The 10,151-nt window shown below is 38.6% G+C and overlaps 1 protein-coding gene across 1 annotated transcript in view; it reads left to right on the top strand.

Annotated features, from left to right (window-relative positions):
- The window catches only part of EVC (Ellis van Creveld syndrome), a 52,496-nt gene extending 42,691 nt beyond the window's left edge, over nt 1-9,805 (top strand). The window contains exons 16-21 of the mRNA XM_009328892.1: nt 687-831; nt 4,285-4,393; nt 6,346-6,472; nt 6,739-6,832; nt 8,029-8,140; nt 9,157-9,805. Coding sequence (XP_009327167.1) covers nt 687-831; nt 4,285-4,393; nt 6,346-6,472; nt 6,739-6,832; nt 8,029-8,140; nt 9,157-9,238 — 669 coding nt within the window. The 3' untranslated portion in view covers nt 9,239-9,805. The remainder of the gene's footprint in view (nt 1-686; nt 832-4,284; nt 4,394-6,345; nt 6,473-6,738; nt 6,833-8,028; nt 8,141-9,156) is intronic.
- Nucleotides 9,806-10,151: the final 346 nt, after the last annotated feature.

The raw sequence follows: 10,151 nt of genomic DNA, 5'->3' as shown, positions 1-10,151 counted from the left end.
ATCTGTTTTAAAACTGAAGATACCTTGCAAAGTATTTACAAACTAACACTTACGTAGAAGTACAGTATTTTCTACTGACTTGCTGTAGCAGCCAAAGCAGGTTTTATTAAGCCAAACCCTGGAATGTAAAAAAGATTGAGATAGTTCTTGATGACAGAGAATATAAAAAATGAGGAAAAAACGGAGATGGTTATCTACTGATGAAGGTTTTATGGTTAATGACTAGTATTTGTATATTAACAGCTTAATATTAATTCATAGATAAATAATTAAATTAAAATAAAACTTGCTTCATAGGTTAATAAAATTGTTCCAAAGTAAATATTTGGATTTTCTGTATAGTGGAAAGTTGTAGTGGAGCTACACATATATTGATTTACTTTGCTGGCAATCGGATTGACGGGTAAAATGGGCTATAGAGATTGAACAGATAGGGGAATGGCCCCTTCCCAGATGGAGGTGAGGCACATCAGAAAGATTTTACTGTAATTTTTCGTGTTGAAATGTTCCGTGGATGAATAGAAATACCTGTTTTCCAGTGTCTCAGTCTGACACATTTTTAAAGCACAAAATCCACAATTTTGTGTTCACGTACAAAATTAGATTGGATCTTCAGTTTTAGACAGATGAAAACACTTCAGTTTTTGACTTAGAAAATTAATTGTGACTTGTACTGTGTAATATAGGAGAGATTGGTGGAAGCCGCTGTAGAAAGTGTGTATGGGACCAGCAATAATATCAATAGACTGGTGCAAAATTACTATCAGCAGATAGGAAAAATCACAGAAGGCTATGAAGGGAAAAAGCTTCAACAATTGAAATCCTTACAAGGTACGTATGATATTGACAACTATAAGATAATTCTGGTTTTTTAACAGATAAATTAATTTTCTTATTACTGTAAAGATTGCTTTTAAAGATAACAGAAATCTGTTATTTAAAGTAGCAACAAAGCAAAATGAATGTGTAGTTCCATTTCCATTTTTGAAGGAGAAGTGGTAGAACTGTTATTATTAATAATTACTTGAATTACAGTCGTAAATGCAGGACCCTGTTACTCGAAGTTTGGTACAGACAGACACAGAACGATGACCCGGTGTTGGAGATTATAGTTTAACCATGAACTTTCTTTCACCAAGCTAAGACCAGAGATACCACCGTAGTCACAACCACCAGCAGTTGATTTTCTGGTACTCTAAACCTCAACACAAGGCAGAAGAATTTAGAAAGCAAAGAGTTGTACAAGTATTAGGTTGTACAGCCAACGTCTACCATAAACGCTGTTCAACTTTGCATATTAAAATATGCAAATAAAATTAATCAATTAATCAAATATTCATAGGGAAGGAGAGAGGGTATATGACAGGCACCTACAAGCTGAATCTTTTCCCTAGAAGGGAGGAGATCTGGGTTTGCAATCCCTGCCTCCATGTTAGAAAACATAAACATCATTGGCAGACAGTCTGCTTCCTCTGAGGTGGCTGCCCTCAGATTTGGGGAGTAGATTCTTATATTCATTCCTCTTTTTGGCTCAGTGAAATGTTGTTGTCTCTGAAGTTGAGGAAAAGCATTAGAGGAGACACCAAAAAGCCAAGCATGCCCATCCTGGAACACTGCATTGTTTCTTAGCTGTCAACCATGACCCTCTCACAGGTTGTGAAACTGCTGTAGAGGTTTATGAACTGCTGGATCTCACATAAATACAAGCAGTTTCTCCTGAAATTATTTTTAATTGCTCAGTTCCTTCAGGACAGGGGACCAAAAGCAAACTGTGATTATTGATTTCTTTTGTAAACACCCTCCCCTCCCCTGGGTGAAGGCTGTTGGCATTAAATGAAGTTAGCAAGTTAGCAAAATGGCAGTATCATCAGAGGCTAAGTCTTTGAGACACATGGAATGGATTTTTTTTCTAAAAATACAGTTAGTGATTTTAAATAGAAATGATTCTTTAACCACAGAAGAGAGTTTTTGAAGAGGAACAGGCGTATCCACTCAAGGCTGAGATCCAGAGATGAGTTGGTAGGAAGGATTTGTGAGCCCCAGTAGGAGCTAGATATGCTCACTGGTTATGAGACAGAACTAATCTGTTCTGTACTGCCCTGTTGTGAATGTTGAGGACCTTAATATTGGAAGCTAGGGTTAGGCAAAATCTGTGCGCGGATTTTTGACAATCTGTATTTTAGACATTGGCAGCTAGCAAGGCAGTCAGTTACTTAAGTTCTCACGAAGTCCCTCTAAAGACTTCTTTGGCCCTGATTCAGCCAACTACAGAGTCTAAAATTCCTTTGATTTGAGTTCCTTTAAGCAGGATTTAAAAATTAAGCCTGTTCCAGAACGCTCCTGTGATCTGAGCTGAGATGGATGTCATTACACACTTGAATGTTCTGCTTCATCAGTGTTTTGATATTGCTCTCAACTGGTCTCCTCCCAATTAGGTTGTGAGACCTAGCATACCAGTCACTAGAACCACAGTCAGCCTCCTGGTAATTGCTCATTTAGATTATTTTTTCTCCCAGAGTTTGTGTGGATATATTATTGTTTCAGTGTATTGGTGTTCCATGAACTACAAGGAAGAAAATTACATGTGTAATCGGAGCACGTTTTCTTTTCAGCTGAAGAAAAAGAAAATCCTGCTGCTGCAATGTAAGCCTACAGGCATGAGGGAGGATGAGAGTATTTATGTTGGTAATAAAAGCAGGAGTGTTTTAGATTTGGGTGGCCATAGAGAAACCCAGCTGAAATTCACAGATCAAATTAATTGCTACAGTGAAAAAATATTGCAAACCTACATGTGCAGGCTGCAGCCCGGCTGAGATTTTCAGTATCAACAGATAACTACTTCAGCTTTGTTGGTGCTTTTTACATTAGGAGTGAGCACTACCATCTAATAAGGAACTTTGATGCTTTAGTACACCTAAGACTTTCTTTAACCAAAGTCCAAATTTGTGATGCAGAACCCCACTCCCTTCTCATTTCAGCTGCTGTATTGGCCCCAGAAGCACTTAAATTTCTCGCTGTGATTCTTAACAGCCTGAAGCTCTGCTCTAGGGCACAGCCAGGACACCCTAAGCCCTGCTAGCCAGCCAACTACTTTCCATCCAAGCTCAGCCAGGAGGCAGAACACCCATGTTTCTTCCTTTTCAGAACGGGCTGATTTGTTAGGTGATCTCCAGGCATGATTACCACACTGAGAGTGTGATCCTCCTCACCAAGTACTCTCATAACTTCTCTCTCTGAAACACAAGACAGAAAGAACATTGTTGGCAATAGACTCACCTACTATGTGATAACCCTGGGGTTAGAATGGCCACATAGGAAATTTCTTACGTACTTCAATCAGCGATAGCTAAATGGGAGTAAGGAGCATAATGCCGGGCTTCTCTCTCCCAGTGACTGGGCTTAATGTCAGGCTAGAGGATTTTGCTTCTTTGGGCATCCCTTGGCCTAGTAAATCTGAATTTATGGTCTGCCTGGCACAGCCACAGGAAAAAAGGTGGAGGGTATCTCCCCTCGCCCAGCCAGCGCAGCCCAGCCTAGAGTACAGCCAGAAACTGCTCCCTGATGGTGCCGTTGTTAGGAGAGGTGCCTGTCAGCATCTCTGAGCATTCAGAAAAGGTTGGATGCTCCCCCAATGAATGTTATGTACCCTAATCTGTTACGTATGCGTCCATCTCCCTCCTTCTGTGTTTTATTTAAAAGAAGTGGTGCAAGGAAAACGGTCCTATCTGTCAGACATGCCCCGAGCCTTTCTGCCAGGCAGGACTTCAGGGGCAAGAGTCAGGAGACTGGTCAGCAGATAAACGCCAAGTTCCTCACAGAGTGTGAGCATATGCAAAAGCACCCAGAATACTTTGCCATCAAACGAGGGGATGTCTAGTGAAGTTAGGCATTCCCAGGACTAAGTGGCCTCTGAGTGGAGGTTTTCTTTATATTGCATTTTTTTGTTCAGGTATTACAGTTCTTGCTTAAGGCATCAATGTCTTTTCATAAAACTTCAGCTTTCAATTCCATGTTAATCAGTTAGCCTAATGGGAGAAGTAAATAAGAATAGGAATTCAGTGACATTACCATCTAAATGGTGCACAAACTATTGTCTGTGCAACAGATCACAGTGGCAGAGCAAGAGTGTGTAAGAAGTACTTGATATCCCTAAGGAGCAGTAACTTTGGAAAGACTACCTAGAACAGGGATTAATTTGTGCTGATGCAAAACATAAATTGTAAGGTTGCCACAATTCAGAGTTTGTAATTTTGGGCAGAAGATTTTACAAAAACATTATTTCAGCAGAAAGAGGTGAAAGAAACAGACTTAGGAAGAAACAAGAGAATGAGCTGGCATTGAAAGAAAAACAGACCAAAGGCCTCCTGAACATATCATCCACAGTCCATCAAAGGTAAGAGCAGCAGTGCTGACTCTTACTTAAATGTTGTGTGTGTTTGCAGATCTACATAAATGTCTAGCTGAATAAATGTCTTGGTTTTGCATTTTATATTTGTCTTTGATGGAAAAGAAATATCTGTTGCCAAATTATGTCTACCCTTTGATCTCAGAGAATTACTTTCTTATTAAATAAACTTTTTGATGCTCATTAATTACAGACTGAAGAACTATACATAGACAGTTTGAAAAGAGAGAATGAAAAACAGTGCCAAAACATATGCCAAATTCTAAAAGAAATTTAATATAAATGTAGGATGGGAACCGATGCTGTCTTAATTCATTACATTCCATCTTTTTTGCTTTGAACATCAAAAGTGCTTGTTAGTTTGCTAACAAACATATACCATAATGAAGAGAAAAAGTTTGAAGCATAAATACTCAAAATGGCAAGAAGATTTCAGTGAATTCCTTGGACAATCAAGATTACTTGCACTAAATTTAGAGTGGAATCCCTCAAATGTTAAATAAAAATCATATTTAATTCATTACTGATTTTATGAAATTTAGAGTCCAGACAAAATGCACTGCAATTCCAAAGGAGTAAGTTGTTGTAAAAAGCTGTATGACTTGGCATGCACTTGATACATTTTTGTAATCACTTTATTTCTTTACTCTTGGTTTATTATCCAGAACAACACAGCATCTGCAATTTTGACATTTTAAAGAGGTTGATTCTTTTTTTAGACATTCTGTTACTTCTAAATTGAAAGAAATCATTGCCCACTTTCTGTTTTTCATCCTTCTTTGAATTAGTGTAGAAATGGATTCATGTAATAAAGGGCTTCATAAAAGATCTGTTAATTATTCATTATCAAGTTTATAATTTATTCTGACATATAAATTCACTTGTAGCTGTTGTCTCAGTTTTTTCTCCCATAATCTATTCTAGTGTCTTAAACCAAAGTACAATCAAATTGGCCTTCATGCAAGCAGAAATATGGTATTGAAGAATGTAACTATTCAGTATCTAAGCTGGTCTCATAACTGTTAGTAATCAAACCCGTTTTCCTATTGTCGTTATGATTTCTTTTACAGTCAAATACCAGTTGTGTAAATTAATGACAAAATTTCCCTTAATTTGTCTAACTCCTATTAAACTCAACATAGATTGTTTTATTTCCTTTTGCCCTTGGCACAAGGTTGTGAGTGTGAGTTCAAAAAGCAAATTTTGAAAGCTAACCTTCTGTAAGCATTGACCATTACAATAGCAACTTCATTATGTGTAGATGTCAGAAACAATTTGTATTATCTCCTTCCCTGAGGAATATGACAGGTGACTGACAGCATTGGTTCAAGATAGATCAGGCAAGAGAACAGAAGAAATACAGATTCAGCAAAGTTGCAGCCATTCAGGTTCTACTGTATTAATATTAATCTTTAACCAGCAAAATGAAACAAGTGAAGAATATAGTTGTCAGTGCTCCCAATTGCCAAGTTTTGAATTACCATGTTTCTGGCTCAGTCTCAACCTGGTACTGAAGAGCCCTGAATGAACTGCCTAATTCTTAATCCCTTATCCTCCCACCTGATCTTCTAACAGCTTGTCTTTTTGGCAAGCAGACAGTAAAGCTGACTTTAGAAACATACAATGGTTTTGAAAGCAGATGTCAACATTAGAGCTGAACTCCAGCTCCCAAAGTCCAGGCATGGACAACCCAATAGACTCCTGCTGCAATTCCTACCTCCGAAAGGAGCTTGTATCCCATGGAGAGCCAAGGAAGGTTATTAAAATAAGTAAATCTATCTAAAAATCTACCACAAAATTTTTTGTCCCAGCAGAAGCTGGTTAGGCCGATATTGTTAATGAGCCTTTCTCTCTACAAAATCTTCTAAATACATTTTGCCAGGATTGTATTCCTCCCTTGAACTGAACAACATTGGTACTTTTAAATTTCTCTTGACCAGGATGGTGCTGCAGCAAAAGAAGGTTTTGGCTCAGTTTGAACTGCAGCAGCAAATTCGTCTGGAGTCTCTGAAACAGAAGCTGCTGGGATTGCATCACCTAGAAACTGAGTTGGAGAATCAGCTAAAGGTAAATCAGGGTAAAATGACTCACAGATCTGAAGCAGTCCATGGCAAAACATCGGACAGGTTGTAAGGGTCTCTTTGCTGTCCTAGTTGAAATCAGTGCTAAGATTCACCACTGTCTTGTAGGAAATGCTTCCCTGATGTTAGCCGTATTGTATACTGTGTTTCTGCAATGACATACGCCTTTTTTGTCATACCACATGTAGAATAACATAACCCAGAATCAAGCTGTGTTGTGTTAACTGACTTCTGGTTTATCCTTGTGTGCAGGAAGCAGAGCAGGACTTTGTGAGCGACTTGGCTACGCTAGCCCGAGTTCCCGTGGCTGTGAAGAAGCAGCCTTCCAAAAGGAGCAAGCCAACAGGTTCGTACAATCCTGAATTGTTTAAAAAACCTCACATTATTCCACGTATCAGTGCACATTTTGCAATATAACACAATGGAGTTTCAGGAGAGCTTTTTTGTCAATGCCATTTCTCTAATGGGGATGTAGAAAAGTAAGGCAACCTTCCAAGGTCACCCAGCTCGCCAGTAGCACAGCCACAAATAAGTGTCACCATTCCTCACTCCAGAGCAGTCCTTCAGCCATAGATCACATTGTGTCCACTGAGGTAAGGCTTTGCCTTGCTCAAACCAGAATTATTTTTCATGTCTTTATCAAGTTCTTTAGAAATTACTCTGGTCATCTCAATCACTAAGTCTTTGGGAGGACAGCAGAGCTGAATCACCCAGCTTTCATTCTCCTGGTAGAATGGAAGAATAGCTTTCCCACACACATGCTCAAAAGTAAAATCTTACTGAATCAGGAAACTTGAAATATTAATATGAATTTACTGCAGTTTTAACAAATTAGACTAATTCATTATTCAAGAGACACTTAGGAACAAATTGTCAGAATAGCAGTTTTCTTTCCTGATCCACATTTGGGGTGGAGCGTGCAAATTCTTATCCTTTGAGCCGTGCAGTCCTTCTGTCATCGGAATGAAACACTTGGCGTTACATTTGAAAGATGCTGAAAGGCGAGATGAGTGCCCAAAAGGGAAAAGCAGCTCACTTACCTGGACAATTTTGAAGTCTCTCTCCCCAGTCGGCTGTTTCTCAAGCATGCAGAGCTGTTTGCCCTGGTAGGCACCGTGACCCCAGGGACGCATGTGGAAGCTTAGCTCAGGGCCCTAAAAACAGTGACTTTTTAACATCAGGTTGTTGTGATTCAAATCACATAAAATTATGAATTGGCTTTTCTTCTGTTTGCTAGTAGTAAAAAGCTGTTTTCAATTACTTGCTAAGAAAATATATGATAGGGCTTTCAACTGTTGCACCTCATGGAAACTTACTTCAGTGTTCAGCAGTTACGAAAGTTCAACGACTGCTCTGTGAGAACTAACCAATACTAAAAAAACAATATTCTAGAGTAATGTAAAGTGGAATGATTTCCCTGGAATAACAGCATGTATGTATGAAGTGTTAGAGTGTATTTTTTTGCTTTAGGTTAATCAAAACCAAACAAGCTCTACTATCTGTGATTCTTTTTTTTTAATCCACATGCATTTGGCAATTCAGCGGAAAAAACAAACTCAAAAAGAAAGAGCTTTCAGTCACCAGAATCAGAAGACAAAGATAATTCTCATGAAAATATTCAGGAGCCCCCTGGACTGACTTCTGGCTTATGCAGGTACAGTAGAGGCTAAAAAAAATGGGCATGTGAAAAACTATTTATAAAAAGCAGTACAAAATCTACTTCATAAACAGGTATGTCAATCAAATCCAAACCAGAACACCTACACTGGCTGAGCTTCTTCCTTAATACTTACTTCTCACATGTATTTGACCTTTTTTTCCCCCATACTCTTTTTTAAATTTAGAAAAATCATCTGAGTTTGCTTGTCTGTGCTGTTATGTATTTTATAAATAACTTTGATTTTAGGTTGAGAAATACTGTTTCCAAATTTCCTTTAATTAGGTTTTTTAAATCCTGAGTCACAGACAGCATAAATCAGCAGGGACAAGTGAATCCAGTGGAACTAGGCTGACATGTAGCAACCAAAATATGGTCTGTGGTATTTAGGCTTTCAACTTCCACCTTTATTTCAGGAACAAAGGCAAGCGCCAGTCTTTGGCTGATGAGGGTAGCAGCTCTAACAATGATTTTCTTGATAGATGTTTCAGTTGGCTTATGCTGGGGTGCTAACTAGAGGAGAAGAAATGGCTACAAACCTGAAAGATGCCAGCTGATTACTACGGGCAGATCAAACCAGCCAGCTGGTCGCTGGGGCTTGATATATTGAGCAGAGAAAATCCTGTTGACAGGCAAAGCAAACAGTTGGTTCTCAGGAGCCACAGGCCTTTGGGGAAAAGTATTTATCCCCTGAGTGACCTCAGCCTGGGACTGACTTCAGGAGATGGCTCCTTTCCCTGATGGCATCAACCCTTTTCACACACTCCTTTCCCACAGCCAACAAGGGTTACGTGCGTAGGGAACAGGGACCCAACAAAGGAACGTTTATCTTTCTGCAACTTTGTTTTGGCAGCCTCAACAGGGGCAGCTGAAACCAGGGAGTGCAGAAGTTATAATTATATAGCAAGCGCCTTTCCTCTCTTATCAAACTTAATGTAGTTTAAGAGAGAACTGTAGTGTTTGAAAAACTCTGTCTACAATTTTGTTTTATTTTTCTTGTTTATTTCTTTCAGAGAGAGGTTACAGAGTCCACATGAAGGGGAGACTGAACCAAGTAAAAACTCAAAGATGCTAAAAAAAAGAGGCAACAGGTAGTAAAAGCATTTATGTGAGCTGTCTGAACACAGAGTACCAAACCATTCTTCTGGGGAATATCAGCAGCTATAAATACTTACTGAGCTGCTTTACTGAGGAACAACGAAGAACATCAATAATAACCGAGAAATCTTCTTTAGCTACAAGACCAAGAATCAATCCCATGTTCCTTTAGCTGATAATAAAGCATTCCCACATGGTTTTGGTGAGGGGGAACAAGGAATTCTCTAATATAAGCTCTTCCAGGTCGCTTGGGGAATGTGGAGGGGAGATAGTTTTAGATTAGGAATATCCCTGAGGAAAGTGCACTGATAGCAGAACAGATCAACACTAGGCTGGTGCCCAGGTCGATGCATCTCAATAAGGTTTCATTATAATAGTGATGTGCCGTTGGCTTTTGAGCCCTAAATGTGGTAGATCAGGTCTTAATATTTTGTGATTACTGCTTTGAAGTAACAAAAATATATAGAAATGTAAAGAATACATAAACAGACTTCATTCAGATGGTATTGGTACGTCAAAAGATTAAATTTGGTCTCTTTTGTTATATTTTATTGCTTCCTAGGCCATGTATGCTTTTTTAAATTTGTACAAAGATTTTTAGAAATTTATTTCTCTGCGTTTATCTCAGATTTCAAATTACTATTTTTAGGAAAAGTGAGACAAAACCAGTTTACTGTTTCATTTTTTAAACTTCACTTTCTAGTCTTCTTCCTTAAGTACACTCTTTTGTTTCCAACATACTTTGTTATGCTCATTACGTTTCCTATGGGAATTCTTGTTATGCAAAGCAGCTAGTTCTTACTAGCTGTACAGAGCACCTGTATTGTGTAATAAATTGCCCCACTTAAGCAATCTTACAGCTTTCATGAAATGAAAATTTTCTGCCTTTCTAAAATGAATATACATTTTG

The sequence above is a fragment of the Pygoscelis adeliae genome, unplaced genomic scaffold (genome assembly GCF_000699105.1).
Source record: "Pygoscelis adeliae isolate BGI_AS28 unplaced genomic scaffold, ASM69910v1 Scaffold66, whole genome shotgun sequence".
NCBI classification, from domain to species: Eukaryota; Metazoa; Chordata; class Aves; order Sphenisciformes; family Spheniscidae; genus Pygoscelis; species Pygoscelis adeliae.
This window is presented reverse-complemented; position numbering and strand designations above follow the sequence as displayed.